The sequence below is a fragment of the Panthera pardus genome, unplaced genomic scaffold (genome assembly GCF_024362965.1).
Source record: "Panthera pardus isolate Hobbes unplaced genomic scaffold, ASM2436296v1 HiC_scaffold_24, whole genome shotgun sequence".
Classification (NCBI taxonomy): domain Eukaryota; kingdom Metazoa; phylum Chordata; class Mammalia; order Carnivora; family Felidae; genus Panthera; species Panthera pardus.
Genome location: NW_026526810.1, coordinates 44,912,094 through 44,935,154, shown reverse-complemented (window position 1 = coordinate 44,935,154; position 23,061 = coordinate 44,912,094). Strand labels below are relative to the sequence as shown.

The following is a 23,061-nucleotide window of genomic DNA, read 5'->3' as shown; positions in this document are numbered from 1 at the left end:
TAACCTAACTGCAGTAGGACCTAAGTAAGAAAAGTTGTTCCAAAGAGACCTCGATGAAGTTAGTCCTACCCAGAAACTGAGAGAAACTGAGAGACACAGGGGAAAGAAGCAAGGAATAGGGTGTGAATGAACATAACAGTGTGAACAGCAGCAGAGAATATTATCAACAGTGACAAATCTAAATATTGTGACAGGGTACTTGTGAAAAGTAGATACATGTGAAGCCTGTGAGGTAGTGTGTCAAGATAAAACAACCTAATGAGAAACATCAAAGCTGTTCTGTTAATTAGTGTATTTGTTTATAGTAGGTATAATATGTGATAGACGCTGTCAATTTTTATCTTCAAATACTTTCTTTAATTTCTAGGCTTTTGCAGATATGCTGAGAGTGAACAAAAATTTGAAGAGCTTAAATATGGAGTCCAACTTTATTACAGGAGCTGGGATTCTAGCACTGATTGATGCTTTGAGAGATAATGAAACCCTGGCAGAGCTCAAGATTGACAATCAGGTCAGTGTTCTACAGCGATAACTGTGGGAGCTCCAGCCCACTCTGCTGTGTAGGGGCTGGGGGTTTAGGAGGCAGGTGGCAGGAAGGCTTTGGGGCAGTCTTGTGGGAAGGTGGCGGCCTGAAAGCAGATGAAGACATTTGAAGCATCCAGAATGTTACCTTAGTATTTGTAGTATGGGTTTTGAGCATATTTATAGAGTTGTGCAGCCATCACCACTAATTCCAGAACATTTTCATCACCCCTCCCACCGGCCCCTGGCAATCACTAATTGACTTTCTGTCTCTACACATTTACCTATTTTTGACAATTCATATAAATGGAATTATATAGTATATGGTCTTTTGTGTCTACTGTCTTTCACTTAGCAAAATATTCTGCAGGTTCATCCATGTTGTAATATGTATCAGTAGTTAATCTTTATGGCTAAATAATCTGTTTGGGTTATTTCTACCTTTTGAACGTTAGGAATACTGATATGAACATTCGTATACAGATTTTTATACGAACATAGGTTTTCATTTCTCATGGACATATACCTAGGAGTGGAATTGCGAGGTCTGGTGGTAACGCTGTGTTTAACTTTCTGAGGAATGGCCATGTTGTTTTCCACAGCGACTGCACCATTTTACATTTGTGCCAGCCTGTGTGAGGTTCCCAATTCTTCCACATTCTTGCCAACATTTGTTATTGTCTTTTTGATTATAGTCATCCTGTAATAATGGGTATGAAGTGGTATCTTGTTTTGGTAATGTTCATTTTTTGATGTCTGTATGATCATATACTGAACTTTAAGATTTGTTTATCTTATTTATGTATATTGTAAGAATTGGGAAAACTTAAAAAGACCAACAGAATCAGCATGTACCTGAATATCTTAGTCTTGATTTACCTCGAAAAATATTTTGAATTAGTTTATTAATACTGTTCTTTATTTTTAATTATTCCAGAGGCAGCAGTTGGGGACAGCTGTGGAATTGGAAATCGCCAACATGCTTGAGGAAAATACAAATATCCTTAAATTTGGTTATCAGTTTACACAGCAGGGACCCCGAACCAGGGCAGCTAATGCTATAACAAAAAACAATGACTTAGGTAAGACATATGCATTTCAAATCAAATTTCTGAATTATATTATTAAGCTACTGTATTGGAGGAACATTTTTTTACTTTAAAAAAAAATGTTAACACAGATTACTTGGCCTTTGTTTTTTAAATCTGCACAAATTACTTGGCCTTTGTTTTTTAAATCTGCACAAGCCTTTTTATATTGATTGAAGTAGAGTTCAGTTTAAGTGCAGTTGTAGTGATTATTGGGTTAGTGGATCTGCTTACAAATATTTCACAGCTTTAAGTGAACGGTTTTCTACGAGAAACATAATAAATGCTACCTGTAACAAATATTTTGTTCTCTGTTACAAGCCACCTCCTGATTAAAGATTTCAACATGACAGGAAAGTTTTTTGCCCTTTTTATCAAACAGGCCTAGGCAGAAATCCAGTTTTACATGATAAAATATGGAGTAATTCTAGTTTTGATACAAGTTTTATAGTGTGTGGCACACAAGTGTTGGCTGTCCTTACCGGTCTCCCTGACACAGCCATTACCGGGCAGGTTGTCCTCTCGCAGTGCACATCAGTCAACGTCAGACGTTGCCCTTTTTTTTTCCTGGTTCCCACTGAAATACTGCTGAGGCTTGTGCTTCTGTTTGATGCAAGTGTTCTGGCCAAGGCTGAATTAAAGAATATGATGCTTATAATTTTGTTTCTACATGTTTCCAAAAATTGAACCTTTTGTGTTTGTCACTGAAAGATTTTTTAAAGAGGTACTTAGACAAGAGATAAAATAACATTTCCTAAACCGAATAGCACTTCAAAGTGAGGCAGTTCTTTTAAGCTTCAACCATATTTGAGTTTGCATTCTTTAAATGCAGAAAATGTTACAGCCTCCTTCCCTCAACCCAAATTACTTTGAAGAGTATTAGTTCAAACCCTTTCTGTTCTTCAATGACTTAGTTTCCCATAGAAGATTTTAGCCTCTTGCATTTTAGGAAATTGGTGTGTTTGGTATACTGTTGATTCTCAGTGTAATTTGCAAAGTCACGCTAATTACATCAAGAATCAACAATCTACCAAAAGATGAGAGAACACATAAAAACTATTTCCTAGGCTGCTTTCAGTTGACATTACGCAGGTGAGTAGGTGCCGGGGGCCACGTGTAATAGAGATGAGGAGGTCATGTTGAAGGTGTGGTCTGACTTGAAGCAGAACTGAGAGAAAGCAGACAGCTTTGTGTTGGTAGCTCTCTAGACCCCCACCTCATGCTGTTGCATTCTGATCCAAGCCAGATTTTTAGACGTGAAATGAGAATAAGGACATTCCTGGAGTGGGGGAATTGCGCGGATAAAAACCCAGATTTGGGATCAAGCGAGTTATTTATATACTGAGGACAGCTTGTAGAGTTTGAAAACTGACTCTCATTGCAGGATGCTGCCTTGAGAATAATTCTTCAATAAGTACTTGCTGTTTAAAGCTAACAGAATAAAAAAGTGATGTCAGCAGATTAAGAGGGAATGCTAGTAGAAGGCACTAAAATTACATGGGAAGAAACTTCATTTCTTTGGATTTTTTGTGGGAGGCATTTGAGAGCCATTATAGGCCACCAAATACATGATTAAAATGATACTTCAAAAAATAACTATTTACTCTTCCAGAGATAGGATATGAGGTTAGAACTTATTTGCAATTGATGGATCATAGAGTATTGAGAACCTGTATTAGTGGAGTAGGTTTTGGAAAGAAATTGCCAAAGAATTGTTAATAGGGCCAGATTTATAAGCCTCTCGTCTAGAGGCTGAGCCGAGGACCTGCTTGTAACAAGTAGATGCCAAGTGAGAAAGAAGAGTCGGAAATGGCTCTTGGACCCATCTTGCACTTTATGTGCTCCTAGCACCCGCAGCTTTTTTTTAGAGCCCTGCGTTGAGTGCTGCCCACAGATCAAGGCTGCCAGCATAAAGACATGTGCTCTGATATGCAATCTAATTATGTAGCCACCAGAAAGAGATACCAAAGAACAAAACTTGAAACATACACACAATCTCTTGGGCATATTGTTTTTCTTCATCTTGCAAATCGGGCTGTATCAGATCTTTAGTGTTGATTTTGATAATCTTTTCCTCTCATTATTTTCTGTTCATCCAAATACTCCTACCTACTCCCATCTCTCCAGCTAAGAAGTGTCCTAGCTGTAGCAGCAAAGAGATTATATGGTATATGTTGCAATATTTGATTGAACTTTGAGTCTCCTATTACTGTCCTTACACTAGCTAACCACATAATTAATTTTCTTCCTTTCTTGTTTGCTCCACTTTGTCTTAGATCTTGTTTACAACATGTATTTTTTAATAACATGCATTTTATTTTATTTTACATTATTTTGAGAGAGAGCAAGCATGTGAGTGGGTGGGGGGAGGGGCAGAGAGAGAGAATCTGAAGCAGGCTCCACACTCCTCAAGGAGCCACATACGGGGCTTGATCCCATGATCCTGGGATCATGACCTGAGTCAAATTCAAGAGTCAGATGCTCAACCAACTGGGTAACCCAAGAGCCCCTATAACATGCATTTTAACATCATAAATGGTCTGCCAATAACATCCAAACCCTGCTGCAATTCAAATTTTTCTTGGAAATGTTCTACTCTAAAGAGTTAATCTGATTTACCTTTCGATATTTGTTTTTCAGAGATCTATATATATGAATTAGGTTTGTATTTGAGGACTCAAGTCTCTATTTGATTTTTTCCCTTAGTATTTCAGTAAACACAGGAAACCTGCTTTTCATTAACATGAACTAAAATTAGAGCCCGGGGTGTACTTAATTATTTATAAAAATGTTCGTGGGAACTTGATACTTTTTATCTCCCGGTTTTTACTTTCTAGCTAGCACCCAGCCAGTAGCTAGACAAGCTTTTATGCACATCACTTGCATGTCTGCCTGAAGACTCTATCCTACTGTTACTGAGTACAGCGTAATGGTTTGGGGTCATCAGTCTGTGAAGAGGCTGGGAACTCCTGAGATATATGCGCCTTTCTGTACACCATCCACTGAATTAGTTGACCACTTTGGTGGCCAAAGTTTATTATGGTACCCTCATGTGACCTTATACCACATTGCCAGGATCTGAGACTTTCATTACTTTGTATTTGTTGTTTTGTCAAAGCCTGGTTCATTTTGTAGGAGACCCTAGAAAGAAAATTTGGGAAATAGTAGCAAGTCATTTACCTTTAAAATGAGAAAAATGTTTGGGGCACCTTGATGGCTAGTTGGTTAAGGCATCCAACTCTTGATCTCAACTCAGGTCATGATCTCATGGTTCGTGAGTTCGAGCCCCTCATTGGGCTCTGTGCTAATGGTGCGGAGCCTGCTTGGGATTCTGTCTCTCCTTGTCTCTGCCCTTCCTCTGCTTGTGCTCTCTCTCTAAATAAATAAATAACTTAAAAAAAAATGTTTTTGGTATATTCTTTCACAAACTAAGGAGATACATTGTAATGCCTAATCAGGAGAGCATGCAAATATTTGTTGCTTTTAATACTTTCTAACCCCAGCTTCCTGAATGTCATTTCAAAATTCAACACAGTAATTTATAATTCATCGTTTTAACAGAGGTGTCAATTTTTTTAAATAACAAATGGGTGCAATGACTTAAAGGTGATTGATGACCGTGATTTTAGATTTCTGATGCTGCTGTGTAAGCACAGGGGAGCTGAGGACACGTCTTTGTTCTCATTTTGAAGCCCCTCAGTGCTTAACAAGTAAATGGACGTTACATGTCAGTACAACTATAACTGGATTCTGCAGCAACTTGTTTGTTACAAGCAAGTTAACCCTGTACAAAGTAACAGGGATTTCTAACATCCTCTCTTTTTTTTTCACAGTTCGCAAAAGACGAGTTGAAGGAGACCACCAGTAAATCCACCGAGATACAATCTTTGGGAGACTTTAAAAGGTCACCAAGGGCTCATGTTGGTGATGTCAGATATAAAATTTTCCTGGATAGAAGGGAAAAGACTGGAAATCTTTTTTTTTTTTTTAACTACATGTATCTTTTTTCTAGTTTACATTATCAGTTTCAAATTGCAAAATCAATAGTAGGTGATATTTTGTATTTTATAACATTATTTCTTTCTGCTAAAATCAGTTTTAATTTAGCTTAAATGGTTTGTGAGGAGTCATGAGTTTAAAAATGCAATTGTAAAAAAAGTTTAGGAAATCATTTACGTAGATAGTATGAACATTTTAAGGACTGATCTTTTTTAAATCTAAAAGGGACATTACTGCCATTAGAATTGCTATTGTACCTGTTAGGTACAAGACATTCACAGCTTTCCTTATTCCATCACATGGAGCCCTGTCCTGTTTTAGAATACATGAACTTGGCAAGAGTGTGCTTTTTGCTTCTATCAAGAAAGCAAGATACCAGAGTTTTAAAACGACTCCAAATCTGGTCATCGGCTGAGAAAAGCCGGTCTGTTGGGGAGAGAAAGGGGCCTTCTGCACATTCCTGGTCACCGCACTTGTCCACTGTGGCACCAACACCTGGACTTGTTTCAACAAAGTCATCAGCTTGGCCAGGTTAGTACTTTGTTTAAAAGGACAGTTATGGCTAAATTCACTATAGTTTTTTATTTCAATAATGTGGGCATTACTAAATTTTTGTGAAAGCTCATAGTAAAAAGCATCGAAGTAGACAAGCTGTTTTCTTCCCTGTAAAAGCATACATATAGTCAACTCTTGGTTACTTAGGATAATAAGAAAAAAGGCGGTTATTAAACACATGACATCAAAGATAACAAACATGATGGAATTTAAGTCTGAGGCACATGCCAAATAGTCACTTAAACTGATGCTTACTGTAAATTAGAAACTGGCATGTGTATAAATTGTGGCACAGTATCGTGAAAGTTTGTGTGTGCACTGCAGAATTACATCAATAACACTGAATTGGCACTCCACGAATTTTCCAACCAGTAGGGAAAACTGTTCTTCATCCATCTACTTTTATATTCCCTCTCATCATCTGGCTTTTTTGTCCATATTGTGTAAAAGGAATCTCTCACAAGAGAAGTTTCTTCGTACTGCTCACGGTATTCAAACGAGCACTTGCACGGTGTACCATGGTGGGATGTGGACCTGTTCAGGGCAGCGCCTGGAGCAGACGATGGCAGAGTTGGCCCAGCTACAGAGGGCAGGCAGGAAAAAATCTGAGTAATCCTGACCCCCAAAATTGAGGCCTGACTATCCTCTATCACTTACACGGAGTAAAGGGAAGAATCCCAGTTAAAAGTAGGGATAGATGTGTTGATTCTTTTAAAAAGAATTTTTGAAATTGAATTATAAAACGTCACTCCTTTGGCTTGGGCTGGACAGTTTACTTACTGAGTTAGGCAGCTTCTTGTGTGTGATCTGGTATTAACCCTTCTCAACAGGCAAAAGCTTCCCTCAGAAGAAGTGGGTGTCTTTGTTTTTCTGAATCAATATCCAGTGTTTTAAAGGGGCCAAAGATCGACTTTGCACTATTCCCTTTGAGTTAGAGACCACTGATTTTTTTTTTCCAAGTTAGCAAGGGTTTCTGTGTGTGTGTGTGTGTGTCCCCTTTTCATATGCAACTTTGGAAATGTACTTGACTTTAGAGACTGCACCCTTCCAGCAGGATGGGGAGTCAGCACGGAGCAGGCACCCAGGGCTTCCTTGCTTGCTTTGTCTATAAGTCAGTGAACTGATAAGTATGTTACCCCTTCTATCATCAGGTTTTTTTTTAATAGACATAAGCGAGACCCTACATAGTGTGTGTATGGTACTTACGGGTAATCTCTTTTTCACTGATTATTTACCTAAGTATGAAGAAGTTAAGTGTTTAGCTTATACCATTCCAGTTCTCAGCTGTGACAGTGCATTACATAATTGAAGAAAAGATTTCATGAATATCTTTAAAGCTGAACATTCTTCCAACTGAATACAGAAAATCTTTTCAAGAGTTGTAACTACAAGGGAGAAAACTGGTGTTTACTTTGATCTTTAAAACTCCAGCACCTCTTAACCATTTAGTAACATTCAGTATTTCTATATATAGCTCTAAAGCGTTGTAATAGATTAGGGTTCTCACATAGTCTTGATTTTTAAACCAAAGATTTTTCTAAGACCATACATTCTGTAGGCTAACCAATTTAAACTTACCTGGTTATCTAATCAAAGAATATTCTTTGCATTTTTAAATTGCTGTTTAAAGGCTTTTAATTGCCCATTTTGAAAAATTTTATATTTGAAGATCTCATTTTTCAAGTATGTCTACATGAAATTGTATTGAAAAACATCAATATTAATACTAATGCTGATATTATTAAAGTGGATTTTGGTGCTATAAACTTGTAGCTAAAATCTAGTAGAAGTCTTAAGTATAGGTGAAATACATTCCTAAAGGTGCCTGTCATTTAAAAGACCAAATATACATTTTGTGTATAAAAAACTCATAGATTGTTAGAGATTTCAAGGAGAATTATCTTGGTCATTAAATTGCAAATTCTTGTTATTTGAATGAAGTAACCCACATACTCGCTTTGTGCAATAGATGCACTCTGGAAAAGTTACATGTAAATAGAACTTTGTAAATGGTTTTTCCAGTGACAGTATCTGATGTATCTTCATTTAAAAAGGGGATTCCACAGTATAATAAAAATTATAAAAGAAAAATTGTTTTCATAAAATGTTAGTCATGTTCTGTTGTACATTATATTTAATCCTTGCCATTAAAATAAGATGAAAAGAGGGGCACGTGGGTGGCTCAGTCAGTTAAGCGTCCGACTTCAGCTCAGGTCATGATCTCACGGTTCGTGAGTTCAAGCCCCGTGTCAGCTCTGTGCTGACAGCTCAGAGCCTGGAGCCTGCTTCGGATTCTTTGTCTCCTTCTCTCTCTGCCCCTCTCTTGCTTGCTGTTGCTCGCTCTCTCTCTCTCTCTCTCAAAAATAAAAACACTAAAAAAAAAAAAATAAGATGAAAAGATTCACAAGGTTTCATAAAATCTTCTCTATTTTTGGCTCTGTGTTCCCAGGGCATGCAGGTCTCACTTTCCCCTTGGAGTCAGGAGCCATAGCACCTCCCACACGTCTGAGGACTGTGCTTTCTCTGGAATCACAGTAGCTTCCACCTCTGCAGGTTTAGTCCTGTGCTCGTGCTCCTCCATGACAGTGCCACTTCACTTAAAAAATTTTTTTTCTAGTATTACTGAGATATGATTAACATATAACTTCGTATTACTTTCAGATACACAACATGATTTATGTATATATTGCAAAATATGTACCCCAAGTTTAGTTAACATCCGTCACCTCATATCGTTTTAACGAAATTATTTTTCCTTGTGATGTGAACTATTAAGATCTAGTCTCTTAGCAACTTTGAGATACGCAGTACAGTACTGTCACCTGCAGGCACCATGCTGCACATTCCATCCTCCAGACCTACTCATCTTATAACTGGGAGTTTGTAGCTTTCACCACCTTCACCCATCCTCCACCTCCTACCCCCACGCCCTGGCAACCACCAGGCGATTGTTTCTCTGAGTTCAGTTTTTTTAGATAGTCCTATAAATGAGATCATATAGTATTTTCTCTGCCTTAGTTAGCATAATGCCCTTAATACTATTCAAAAGCGAAGTGGCTGCAACTAAAGACCTGGCACCCGCGAGAACCAAACATGTGGACGTACCGGAACAACTGTTGCTCTCAAAGCTGTGAGCTCTTGGGTCTAACCATCTTTAGAAGCGCCTTCCATCAGCTCTCGCTGAGCATTCATGTTTTTCGGTCATTCTCACCACAAGACTTACTTACCAAAGAAACTTCACTATTTTTAAATTGAGAAGATGTATTGATAAGCAACGATTTTTATATTCTTATATCATTTTAATTTGGTCTTATATTCTTCTGCATTATAATTCCACTTAAGTCTGATACTCCAATATTACTGATATTAAATATACTGATAAATATTACAAAATATTATTAAACTTGGCTAATAGTCAAGTTTCTTTTGAAAACTGTACTGTAGGCATTTAGAACTTAGACTTCATACTGAAATAATTTCAATAAAGTTTATCAAATATTCTATACACTTGGACTGTGTGAAAAAAATCCCTTCAGTTCCTATGTCCTAAAGTTCATTTCTTACATGCCTTTTCAGAAACAAGCTTATTATTTTCCCAGTTATTCTATCCCACTCAGATTAAACCATAAACTGTCAATACTTGACCATTTCTAACCATAAAAATAGTAATTTCATGTGCTTGAAATACCATCAGTTCTCAGTCTGGTCTGTCCATAAAAGTGAATTGAGTTGACAAATGTGAAGAAACAGGGTCCTATGATACATCACATTTTGGACCTGATGGGAGCCAATTCTAATAAACTACAGATTATTTTTACAGCAAAGACCTTAATTACCAGTCACCCAAATCTACCAAGCAAAAGAGGAAATCAATGAAATGTGTTGTAAAGGGTTTGAGGAATCTTTTAGGGGTAAGTGGCAAATTAACATTTTCAGAGCTCTGGAACCTTTGCGAACGAGCACGGTCCCCTTACATCTTTAATATTGGCTGGCCTTGGGAGAATGGCCTTTGGGCTCATTTTCTCCTGCAGGAGGTCTTGCTGCCTGTCCTCTCGGCTAGGTAAGGAGGCTCGGGCACTTGCCCTGGCAGGTGACTCAGCTCCCGTGAGTCTGAGTGGCCATGGAGAGACAGTGCCCTTAGGCCTAGCGCAGTGGCCTCTGCTCTTTTAGGGACCAAATAGTGAGGGCGGCCGACCACTCATGGGTCCAAAATCACCAAACATCTTTTGTCCTTCAAATGTGAAGCTTTCCTTTATATCTGCAAGGATTGAGGGCCTAGAGATCCCAGCCCTGGGCCTGTTTGCAGACTTAGCAGAGCCTTGGGGCCAACCCTTGCGAGAAGTAGGTGGCCTTAGGATTAAACCGTGCTGGTGCTTAGTGTTCTGAATGAGTCTCTAATACGTTTTTTAAAATACATCCAATTAGTATCAACTTGTGGAGTTAGAGAAATAAAAACTATGTAAATCATGAAGGATTTACATGGTCAAGTCCAAATCCCACTGAGTTGAGGAGACGGACTTTAGAAAGTCAAGTAACTTGCCCAAGATAAGACCTTTGGCTTGTTCATTCAGTAAATACTTATCAGGTACCCATTATATTCCACCTGGTGTGCCAGTCACAAAGCCAGGAGTCAAATCTAGTATTTTGTTTCCCACTGCTCTTTTCTCTAAATTTTATGGTAACTGTTTATCTCAGGTATTTTGGGTGTCTTTCTCCAGAAGGCCACTAATGTATCTGCTTAACCTCGTGATTGTTCCATATAAAAGCTCATGACCCTTCTCTCAAAAATGCTTATTTTTTTACTTGGGAGGAAAAAGCTTTGGATAGAGGTCTCAAAGTTCTTTCGACCCCACCTTTCAGGTCCAAAATGGAAATAAGAGTACCCACCTTTCACGTTGTTCTGAGGACTAGAACTGGTAGGACCAGTTCAGCACTAGGCAAAGCACCCAGTGTCCAATGAGCCCTCCGATGCTGTACCTGCTCTGACAAGATCCAGGGCGAGGTGGTCAGTGGCGGTGCCATGCCGGTGGAGATGACAAAGCACAGAAGAGGCCTGAACACAGCTAGGCAGGACAGGAGGACATATGGGAAGATGCGATACCTGACCCGAACCTAAGCCCACTTCTGGGCCCAACCAGGAGGATGAGGTGGGGCAGAGCAGCTGAAATGCACAAAAACCTAAGACCCAGAGCAAACAGTTACCAAAACAAGTTTCTTCCTTGGGAAAAATGGATCTTCTAAAGTCACAGGCTTGCTTTTGAACATTTTTTATTCACAACTAGGATTATGCAAAAGCAACTCGATTTATCATTTCAATCAAAACAAGTCATTTAATCATTGCTTTAAAACTGTTGATGGGGCACCTGGGTGGCTCAGTGAAGCCAGTCTGACCTCAGCTTGTTGTGATTTTGTGGTTCATGAGTTTGAGCTCCCCGTTAGGCTCTGTGCGGACAGCTTGGAGCCTGGAGCCTGCTTCCTGCTTCGGAGTCTGTGTCTCCCTCTCTCTCTGCCCCTCCCTTGCTCATGCTCTGTCTCTCCCAAAAATAAACCTTAAAAAATTTATTAAAAAAATAAACTGTGGAAAATAATATGCAGCTGACAATGTTGGGGTTAGGGGTGCCCAAACCCTGCACAGTCGAAAATCCAAATACAACTTTTGACCCCCAGAAACTTAACTACTAATAGCCTACTCTTTACCAGAAGCCTTATTGATAACAATACATATCTTGCATGTTTAATGTATTATATACTATGCTCATAATAAAGTAAGCTAAAGAAAATGCTATTAAGAAAGCTACAAGGAAGAGAAAATACATTATATCAAAAAACCGTGTGTAAATGGACCAGCGCAGTTCAGATCTGTGTTCAAGGGTCAACTGTACACAATGAGCACACACTTCATACTTGAGTCATGTTCTTCCTCTTTAACCTCTGCTCTTCTTTTTCTGGAGGGCTCACCTCCTAAACAGATAGGAGATAAGATGTAAAATTCAGTATCAAACATTTCCAGAAATTTTGTCCAAAGTAGTTCTCAGGTATCGTCAACAAAATACTAGCAAACTGGATTCAGCAAACTGAATCCAACAATACATTTAAAAAATAGGGACACCTGGGTGGCTCGGTCGGTTAAGCATCTGACTTCAGCTCAGATCATGATCTCGCAGTCTGTGAGTTCGAGCCCACGTTGGGCTCTGTGCTGACAGCTCAGAGTCCAGAGCTTGCTTTGGATTCTGTGTCTCCCTTTCTCTCTGTCCTTCCCCAGCTCACATTCTGTCTCTCAAAAATAAACCAACATTGGAGCGCCTGGGTGGCTCAGTCGGTTAAATGCCTGACTTCAGCTCAGGTCCCCAAATCAGGCTCTGTGCTAATAGCTCAGAGCCTGGAGCCTGCTTCACATTCTGTGTCTCCCTCTCTCTCTGTTCCTCCCCTGCTCACACTCTGTCTCTCTCTCTCTCAAAAATAAAGATTAAAATAAATATTTTTAAAAATTTTAATAAAAATAAAAAATAAAATCATTCACTAAACCATGACCAAGTGGGATTTATTCCTGGGTTGCAAGGGTGGTATGCTGCAGTATTTGCAATTTAATATAGCACATCAATAAGAAAAGGATAAGAATCATATGATCATTTCAATAGATGCAGAAAAAGCATCTGACAAAGTACAACATCCATATTCATGGTAAAAGCCTTCAGTAAAATGGGTTTAGAGGGAACATACCTCAACATAATAAAGGCCATCTATGAAAAACCTACAGCTAACATCATCCTTAATGGGGAAAAACTGAGCGCCTTTCCTCTAAGGTCAGGAAGAAGACAAAGATGTCCACTCTCACCACTTTTATTTAACACAGTACTCTAAGTCCTAGCCATAGTAATTAGACAACATAAATAAAAGGCAACCAAATCAGGAAAAGGTGAATGTTTCACTATTTGCAGATGACACAAAATTGTATATAGAAAACCCAAGGGACGTCTGGGTGGCTTTGTCATTTGATCGTCCAACTTCGGCTCAGGTCATGATCTCACAGATTGTGAGTCTGAGCCCCGCAACGGGCTCACTGCTGTCAGCGGAGAGCCCGCTTTGGATCCTCTGTCCCCCTCTTTTGCTGCCCCTCCCCAATTTACACTCTCTCTCAAAACTAAATAAACATTACAAAACCTGAAAGACTCCACCAAAAAATTACTAGAACTGATACGTGAGTTCAGCAATGTCACAGGATACAAAATTAATGTACAGAAATCTGTTGCGTTTCTAAACAGCAATAATGAAGCAGGAGAAAGATTAAAACAACCCCATTTACAATTGTACTCAAAATAATGGGATACCTAAGAATAAACCTGACCAAAGAGGTGAATGACCTGTACTCTAAAAACTATAAAACACAGATGAAAGAGAACACAAAGGGAAAGACATTTCATGCTCATATACTGGAAGAAGAAATACTGTTAAAATGTCTATACCACCCAAAGCAATCTAAATCTTTAATGCAATCTCTATCAAAATACCAACAGCATTTTTCACAGAACCAGAACAATCGTAAAAGTGTATGGAGCCACAAAGGACCCAGAAGCCAAAGCAATCTTGAAAAAGAAAAACAAATCTGGAGGTATCATAATTCCAGACTTCAAGTTATATAGCTGTAGTAATCAAAACAGTATGTACTGGCACAAAAATAGACACACAGATCAAAAGAACAGAATAGAAAACCCAGAGATAAACCCCTAAGTATACGGTCACTTAATCTTCAACAAGGCAGGAAAAAATACCCAGTGGAAAAAAGTCTCTTCAAAAAATGGTGTTGGGAAAACTGAATAGCCACATGCAAAAGAATGAAATTAGACCACCTTCTCACACCATACACAAAAGTGAATTCAAAACGGATTAAAGACCTAAATATGAGATCTGAAACCATAAAAATCCTGGAAGACAGCACAGGCAGTAATTTCTCTGACATCCACCACAGCAACTTTTTTCTAGATAGGTCCTCTGAGGCCAGAGAAACAACAGCAAAAATAAACTATTGGGACTACATCAAAATAAAAAAAGCTGCACAATGAAGGAAACAACAAAACAAAAAGGCAAACTACAGAATGGGAGATGATATTTGCAAATAACACATCTGATAAAGAGTATCCAAAATATATAAAGAATTTATAAAATTCAATACCAAAAAACCCAAAAAATCCAATTAAAAATGGGCAGAGGACATGAACAGACTTTTCTCCAAAGGAGACCTACAGATGGCCAACAGACATGAAAAGATACTCATCATCATTAATCATCAGGGAAATGCAAATCAAAAGGACTATGAGATATCACCTCATACCTGTAGAATGACTAAAATCAGAAACATAAAAAACAAGTTCTGGCAAGGATGTGGACAAAAAGGAACCCTCTTGCACTGTGAATGGGATTGCAAACTGGTGCAGCCACTGTGGAAAACAATACAGAGGTTCCTCAAAAAGTTAAGAACAGAATTACCCTATGATCCAGCAATTGCACTACTGGGTATTTACCCAAAGAATACAAAAACAGTAATTCAAAGGGATACATGCACCCTGATGTTTATAGCAGTATTACATACAATAGCCAAGATAGGGAAGCAGCCCCCCAAGTGTCCATCGCTAGAAGAATGGATAAAGAATATGTGGTATATACAATGGAATATTATTCAGCATAAAAATGAATGAAATCTTGCCATTTGCAATGTCATGGACAGAGCTAGAGAGTATAATGCTAAGTGAAACAAATCAGAGAGAGATAAACACCATATTTCACTCATGTAAAACTTAAGAAACAAATGAACAAAGAGGGGGGGGGGAAAGAAACCAAGAAACAGATTCTTAACTCTAGAGAACAAACTGAGGGGAGGTGGGAGGTAGGTGATGGGGATTAAGGAGGGCACTCACTGTGATGAGCACTGGGTGTCACACGAAGTGTCGAATCACTATATTGTACATCTGAAACTAACGTAACACTATGTTAACTAACTGGAATTAAAATAAAAATTTCCCAAAAAAGTAGTCTTGAGCTGATGGGGGAGCCAGTCCTTCATATTAGAAGGTGACCGCCCAGCAGCGACCCATCTCCACAGACACTGTCTCCAGCTGGTCAGGCCATACGAACCCCGGGCTGCCCCCGGGCAGTGGTCAGGGCAGGAGGGACACTCCCTCCTCACTCTGTACTGACATTCCAATCATACTTCTTGAAATATGTTTTCCTGCTTCCTCAACATTTCACTTTCCCTATCTAAAAGTATTTTAAAGCCTATGGATTTTTAAAAATGACTGCTTGCATTTTATGTGCTTTCTCAGTATGCTTTTAAAGTTTTAAATCTATTTTTTACATGAAAAACAAATGCTTCCCTTGGACAGGTGACCAGCGCTTAACTGACATGCTCAACATTTGTGTTACTGAAATGTTTACTCCCACCTGTGATTCCAGACCCGGAGTGAAGCATGTTAAGTGTTCAGAAAACAGTGAATTAATTAATATGGCATATGGGCAGGGGCACCTGGCTGGCTCAGTCGGTTAAGCATCCGACTTCAGCTCAGGTCATGATCTCGCAGTTCATGAGTTTAAGGCCCACACTGGGCTTTGTGCTGACAGCTCAGAGCCTGGAGCCTGCTTCAGATTCTGTGTCTCCCTCGCTTTCTGCCCCTCCCCCACTCACGTTCTGTCTCTCCTTCAAAAATAAACATTAAAAAAAAAATTTTTTTAATATGGCATATGGGCAATAATTCCCATTTTGCCCTTATATATTTACTTGGTAAATATGATTCCCTTGTATATTTAAGACTGAAAATTTATTTGTACTTATAAGTAGAAACGGAAATAATTAAAGGGAAAATATTTTAATAACATGGAAATGGAATAATCCTCAACTACTCATACACCCAAACAATAAGAACGCCCAGTTACCACGATGAACATGATGGACGTCTTGCTCTACCACACAGAGCTATCGGTCCCTCTCCCATTGAGTGTGGTGGTGACTCAGGGCCCCACACATTTCCTCACAGGCCTTTCTATCTACCTAGAACGCCTGCCTGGTCGGTGTATACACAAGCTAACACTTTCTTCACCACCAGTGAGGGATCTTCTTCTCTGAGCAGTCTTCCGACATGCACCTGATCACAGGGGTCAGACCCTCCTGTGGGTCACTCCTGGTCCTGTCACTATATTAATCTCCCAGAGTCTCAGTGAAGTATACAAACATCTGTCTGTGCCCCAGGGCTGTGAGCAAATTTTTAGTCCAGGAGTTGGCTCCTGGGTTCAGGACAAACCCCCTTAGAATTGAACAAATTTGGTTCTATCTCATCACTGGTGACCTTCCTTGCTCTCAGTAATCTTTGAGCCTTTTCTTCTTCTGATCCCCATCACTGTCTGAAAAATAGATTCTAGCTCATTCCTCTGAAAGCAAAAGAACTCGAACTCCAGACGTGGGAATGAACTTCAAAGATGAAGACCTGTTTATTCCTGAGCTTTTCTTCTGAATATTGTTGCTTCCCACTTACATTTTCCCTTGAAGAGCCAACATTTTTAAAGTTTTGATGAGAAAAAGTGTATATAACTTGCAGACATGCTGAAATGACAGATATGAGAGGTTTTTTTCTCAGATTCATCACTTTTAAACACCCAAAAGGTTTTATGATCACATCAAAAAACTACAACGTTTAAATAAAGGGTCAATTATACGAGCAGCAAACTCTTTATTACACATTTTCCCTCCATAAGAACAAGAATTATTTAATTGATTTTTTTATTTTGGGGGTGCCTTACCTTCCCAGCTAAGCTTTTCTGTGGGAAAGTGACCCTAACAAACACAAAATAAAAACAAAAGGCCTTTGTACCGTTTTCCTAAGTAAGTAACAGCAGGAGAGAGAGTAAAAGGCCATCAGTCTCTGTGGCCCTCAGATGAGGAAATGTTACCTCCATGCCCAGCTTACCTCAAATGTCCCCTTGGTTATGGTTTTTCACAGCTTTGATGCCTTCCTCTTCCTCATGGACACTATTGGGGTCCTGGTAGGGGACACCCAGCCCCTGCTGGTTCTGCCCCTCCCACAGATGGACTGTCTGCTGAGTAGAAGCCCTCAAACGTTCCTTTTTCTGTAAAGAAGCAAATCAACCATTTAACTTAAAAATATGAACTACCTCTGTGCTCACTTGAACCTACGTTTACTACAATTCTTGTCTTTAGAATATAGTTGTCTCCATTCCACACCTGTTACCACACACAGCGATCACTCTCTTTAGTTCTAAGGCGTGAAGGTAACACAAGGTGAAGAGGCCAAGGGCTCTCTCGCACCAGCGGCCGATCAGAACTGGCACAGGCACGGCCCTGGGAGCTGCAGTGTCCCCTTGTGCTGCCCGTCAGTCAGAGTCTGGAGAGCAGCAACCAGCCTGAAGAACCTCATCCTTGCCCAGTGGACGCCTGAGGGTGGCCGTTTCTGTTAATCCCTGAGACAGACAACCCAACTTGCTCAGGCTCCATCAAAGTACAATGGTGCTCAGATATTCCTGTCAGGGCCCCTCACCCCAGAGAGCTCCCCGTCGCTCCTGATGACAGGATGGGGAGGTGCTGGCAGGGGAGGGTCCCTGAGCCCCAAAGTAGAACTTTCACACCCTTCACACCCTTCTCTGCCTGGCGATCCACACACTGGTGTTCACAAGACAGAGCCTAGTTGAGTGAGTCAGGTATGTCCTTTTGACCTTCCCAGCACTTCATATCTCACAAAGTTTTATGATACCTGTCATAAAACCTGTCAGATTTCTCCCTGAAATCTCATGAACCGGAGAGAGAACACCTGAGTGTCTGATTTGCTACATCTCACCAGAAGCCACTGATATTACTAGGGTTAACCACACATTTAGGTTTAAGTTGGCTCCCTGATAACTATAAGAAATAAAATGGTTGTGGCAATACAAAATTGTGAATTAATATTCTGGAGAGTAAGCCTGTAATACCCCCCAAAAAAATCCCAGCATAGAGCTTAGCAAACCTACCTTAATCATTTCAGTGCGCTGGCACTCAGGATCACAACCAGCCATTGGTAAGATTCTAATCTTCTGCGTCCTTGAGCATCTATTAGCAAGCAGCAGGGTCATCTTTCTATGTGTGACACTGTCTGTAGAGTGAGGTCTGCTGGGAGATGGACAAGAATGCCCCACTGTTGACTAAGAACATCACAGGTGATCAAACCGAGAGCACAAACAGCTGTGACGATGACCCCTTCCCCTTTAGCAGATGAAGGACACTGGGCCTCGGATCCTGGCACTCTGAGGCTTCCTCCTTCTCTTGTTCCTTCCTCTGTCCCTTCTCCGGGGGGGATGCTGAGGGGCTGAAGCACCAAGTGGAGAAAAAAGGAGAGCAGGCGGCAGGGTCAAGGGCTTTTACAAAGAAATCCCTGATGACAAGCAGAAAGAGAAGGGATGTGAAATCTCAGGTCTGTGAGGGTGGTGCAGAGGCCACAAGTCCTGACTCAAGAACTAAAAGTCTCTTTATCTGAAATACAACTAGAAGGAAGGGCAAGGCAAGGAGGCCTCACGATAGCCCAGAGGACAGGAACAGCTGGTGCAGAAAACATTCCTGGCTCAAGGGAGGCAGATTGGTGGTGCATCAGAAAGAAAGAATGATCCTTAGGAGAGTCTCTGAGGTTGTCGAGAGATGGGACATAAAGAGTGTGGAACACGGGGCACAACGGGGAAAAAAGCACGCTGCAGAATTGTTTGTCTTTTACACCACTGGAGAAAAGCTCATTAAGAGGTTGGATCCGAACAACGTTTATTATGCCAGGTCTCCACACTGCATGCCATCTAATGTATCATTTGACTTAACTGACACACCATTCTGTGAAGTAGATATTATCTCCAATTTACAGATAAGGACACTAAAAATTAGTGAGATTGAGACTCTTCTTCAAGCTTGCACAGAAGTCAGACACTGTTAATGTCTAAACCTCAGTGCTGTTAATCTTTAAAACAGAGCAACAGATTTGAGTATAATTTACATATCATAAAAGTCACTCATTTTAATACACAAGTAAATAACTTTTTAGAAAGTTAATACACAAGTAAATAAACAAGTAAATACACAAGTAAATAAACTTTTTAGAAAAAAATTGTTAATGTTTATTTTTGAGAGAGCAAGCGCGCGCGCAAGAGAGAAAGAGAGAGAGAGAGAGACAGCGCGAGCGAGCAGGGGAGGGGCAGAGAGAGAGGGGGAGACAGAATTTGAAGCAGGCTCCAGCCTCTAAGCTGAGCCCAATGGGGGATGGGGCGGGGCGCTGGAAGCCATGAACCCCGAACCCCGAGATCATGACCTGAGCCGAAGTCGGTGCTTAACCAACTGAGGCACCCAGGCACCGCGTAAACGACTTTTTAAATTACAACTGGTGTAACCATTACAACAATCTGATTTTAGGACATTTCCGTGACCCCAAGAAAGAAACCCTGGGCGCACTGTTCATCTGTTAAGTGCCCCACTTCAAGGAGAGCTGCAAGACGGACAACAGCGCTGTAACCTTCAGAGGCAAGATGCGCGAAGGAGCGAAGGAGGAAAAGCGCCCAACAAGGCAGCCGCAGCACAGGGGTGCAGCGCCTATCCTCTTGGGGTCAGGCCGCAGCCTGTCCAGCCCCTCCCCCGCCTCTGCCGCATGCACACGCCAATGACACGCTCACTATCGGCCCGCCTCCTAGCTGTGTTCCTCTCACGGGAAAGGGCACTGACCCGCGGAGCTGCGTAGACCAGTCCTCTAAGCCTCCTACCGGGTGCACTGACCAAGGTGAATTCATTTACTGGTCTCCCGGCTTACATACTGGTCTCGTGGTGATTTCGATAGCATGAACTGGCTCCCTGAGAAACAGCAACTTGTAGCAAAAGTGAAAAAACAGCATGGGAACCGAGCACGTCCCCTGGTGAGCTGCACCCCGAAATTATGTCAGGGCTGAGTCAGGCCTTCTGCACGGCCTCTTGGCCTGGCTGCTCTTTAACAGCCAGTACCAACACGTCAGTATGAAGGTTACCTGAAGGTGAGCTTGGCTTTGAAGACGGCTTGTCCCTGTAGACCTGTGTCTTCTCGAACGAACAGGTGGTTGTAATTGCCCTGCAGGGGGGCCTTGTAGACATCAAACACTTCATTGCCCAGATGCAGGGAAAGGCTGGAAAGGAGACACCGGTCAGTGCTGGGGTGGACATGTAACGAATCCTACAATTCCCATTCTCCCCTATAGGCTTTACTTAAAATGCTGTGCAACTGTGCACTGAACTCGTGAGAAAAACAGAGATGCCGTAAATAACTCATGCCCTTTTATTTTTTTTTAATTTTTTTTAATGTTTTTATTTATTTTTGAGACAGAGAGAGTCAGAGCATGAGCAGGGGAGGGGCAGAGAGAGAGGGAGACACAGAATCTGAAGCAGGCTCCAGGCTCTGCACTGTCAGCACAGAGCCCAACGCGGGGCTTGAACTCACGGACTATGAGATCATGACCTGAGCCAAAGCCGGATGCGTAACCGACTGAGCCACCCAGGCGCCCCAACTTATGCCCTTTTAAAGCAAAAGGTGGTAAAACTCCTTCTCCTTCCCATTTGAGACATAATAGTTTTGTCACTTTCCCAATCTCTACCATTTCATTAGTGAAACAGAAACATTTTTTCCAAAATACCAATTTATACTGTCCAGTAGCACCTGGCGCATGGGAACGAGCATTGGGCGCTCACTCGGATAAGGCAGATACCATGAATCTGATCACATCTTGGTCCCATTTCTAAAGTGTCCTCCCAAAGGCCTAGATTTTGTTAATTCTTTAGTGACAGAGGACCCCAAAGTAAGGTCCCACATGGAGAACTCCACGCCTCCCAGGACTCCCTCCGGGTCTGTCAATGCTCTTCAGGCGTTATGGGCTCACCTTCCATCTGACCACTTGACTATCCGAGTATTGCTTTCTTTAATTTCATTTCCTTCCTCATCCCGGCGTTTCCTCCATCTTATAGTATTTTCCACCTGGTTCAAAATACAAGGGCATTACAAAACGAGTGTAACTAAACTGCATGTTCTTCATTTCCTCAAGTGACTTATAATCATGTGCCAAGAATTCATATGTAGTGATAAAAGAAGCTTCCAAAATAGCTGATGAAGAAACACTGAAACACTCCTACTACGAATACCTAGAGATACTGGTTAAACTAACCATTTTGTTTAAATCTTTCCTAAGCTTGGGGCTCCCAGGTGGCTCAGTTGGTTAAGAGTCAGACTTCAGCTCAGGTCATGGTCTTGTGGTTTGTGGGTTCAAGCCCCATGTTGGGCTCTGTGCATTCAAGCTCAGAGCCTGGAGTCGGCTTCAGATTCTGTGTCTCCCTCTCTCTCTGCCCTCCCCTGCTTGTGCTCTCTCTCTCTCTCAAAAATAAAAATAAAAATAAAAAAATTTGTTAATCTTTCCTAAGCTCTAGTTTATAACAGTGGAGGTAAAAGCCAAGGACAATGCAGGATGGAGGTATTACCAGACACACCAAAAGTTCAAAGAAAGGATGAGGCTTTGGGTCTACATGAGATGGGCAGTTAACATAGAGATCTCTGCCTACTGTTAAGTCCACTTGAAGGGCTATGAACCCAGTGAAGGGAGGACTAGTAAGCCTGGCCTAGTAAGACAAGGAAGCTCTGGGCATTATGTTAAAAAAAAAAAAAAGTAAATAAAAGAATATACACTTAAGATACTCTTAACAATTAAAACAATTAAGACTTGTGCTTTGCCCTGTTTGTTTTTTGTTTTTTTGGGTTTTTTTAGTTCAAATTTGTCCTACCCATATAGTAGGGAACCCCAAATCATGAAGGTAGTGTAAAAATTGGTTCTGCCTCCGGCAATAGCTCGTGACGCCCTGTGTGAGCAGTAGAGTGTACAGCCATCCCAGGCCTTCTCAAGAGGAAACATCTCAAGACAAGGCATCTCTTTGTACATAGTCTGAATTTCCAGAAAGAGCCTGAGAGATTTCTATTGTGGGAAGTCTACTGTAACATGTAGAGGCAGTTCCATATACCTATGTTTATACGAAATGAAGTAACTAGGGGCGCCTAGGTGGCTCAGTCAGTTGAGCATCCAACTTCAGCTCAGGTCATGATCTCACAGCTCGTGAGTTCGAGCCCCGCATCGGGCTCTGTGCTGACAGCTCAGAGCCTGGAGCCTGCTTCAGATTCTGTGCTTCCCCCTCTCTCTCTGCCCCAACCCACTTGCATTCTGTCTCTGTCTGTCTCAAAAATAAATAAACATTTTTAAAAAATGAACTAACAATTTTCAAGAATTTTTATCCTTACTTCCATTGAAAAATTACAACTGCAAAAAAAAAAAAAAAAGGTTAGAAAAGTGACAATTACAGGGACTATGAGGCTATGTAACTTCCCCCCTAAAAACATTCTGAAGAGACATTTCAGACCTTGGTCTGAACAGTTGTTTGTTGACTGAAGAGTAAACATAAAACATCATTTCATAATCTCAAGTCTCAAATCATTATCTCTGTTTTATGAAAAACTTAAAAAAAAAAAAAGGGAACAAGTACAGAATGGTACCTTCAATTTTAACATGGTTCTATCTTCCTCATCAAGCACTTTCACACCTTCAAATTCATCTTCATAATACTGAGGATCAAAAGGTCTAAAAATGGTTTTTTAATCTCAGGTTAGCCATATCTAGTAATGAATATTGTTAATGCTGTAAAATAATAATAATCTTTACAACATGCCCCAAGGTGTTTTTAAAAAGTCACAGTAGACAAGTCACTTCATGTAAAACTTCAAGCAAGTATGCAAATTAGTGTACTTTCTTGAAATTTGATTTTAACACATCTGAAATAAAATCCAAATGTGACTAATAATTCGAAGTCTTATTTGAAGAATTACATTTT

General features: G+C 40.6%; 2 protein-coding genes across 2 annotated transcripts in view; one reads left to right on the top strand and one right to left on the bottom strand.

Moving 5' to 3' along the window:
* The window catches only part of TMOD3 (tropomodulin 3), an 81,186-nt gene extending 72,912 nt beyond the window's left edge, over positions 1-8,274 (top strand). Inside the window, exons 8-10 of the mRNA XM_019442110.2 lie at positions 368-511; positions 1,460-1,604; positions 5,444-8,274. Of these exons, the coding sequence (XP_019297655.1) occupies positions 368-511; positions 1,460-1,604; positions 5,444-5,478 (324 nt within the window). The 3' untranslated portion in view covers positions 5,479-8,274. The remainder of the gene's footprint in view (positions 1-367; positions 512-1,459; positions 1,605-5,443) is intronic.
* Positions 8,275-11,415: 3,141 nt separating this feature from the next.
* On the bottom strand, positions 11,416-22,845 carry LOC109262982 (RNA polymerase-associated protein LEO1-like). Its single transcript, XM_019442111.2, has 6 exons — positions 22,727-22,845; positions 21,075-21,169; positions 20,193-20,327; positions 18,174-18,309; positions 17,117-17,276; positions 11,416-12,125 (listed from the first exon to the last, which is right to left on the bottom strand). Exons 1-5 carry the CDS (start codon positions 22,739-22,741, stop codon positions 17,118-17,120), a joined length of 540 nt encoding a protein of 179 aa, XP_019297656.2. The 5' UTR covers positions 22,742-22,845; the 3' UTR covers positions 11,416-12,125; position 17,117.
* Between the last annotated feature and the right edge of the window lie 216 nt (positions 22,846-23,061).

Coding starts and splice junctions, on each gene's coding strand:
- LOC109262982 (XM_019442111.2), bottom strand. Junction 18,310..20,192: donor AAAGCCAAGCTCACCTTCAG/GTAACCTTCATA, acceptor ATCTCCCAGCAG/ACCTCACTCTACAGACAGTG. Junction 17,277..18,173: donor AGCGCACTGAAATGATTAAG/GTAGGTTTGCTA, acceptor GCTTCTTTACAG/AAAAAGGAACGTTTGAGGGC.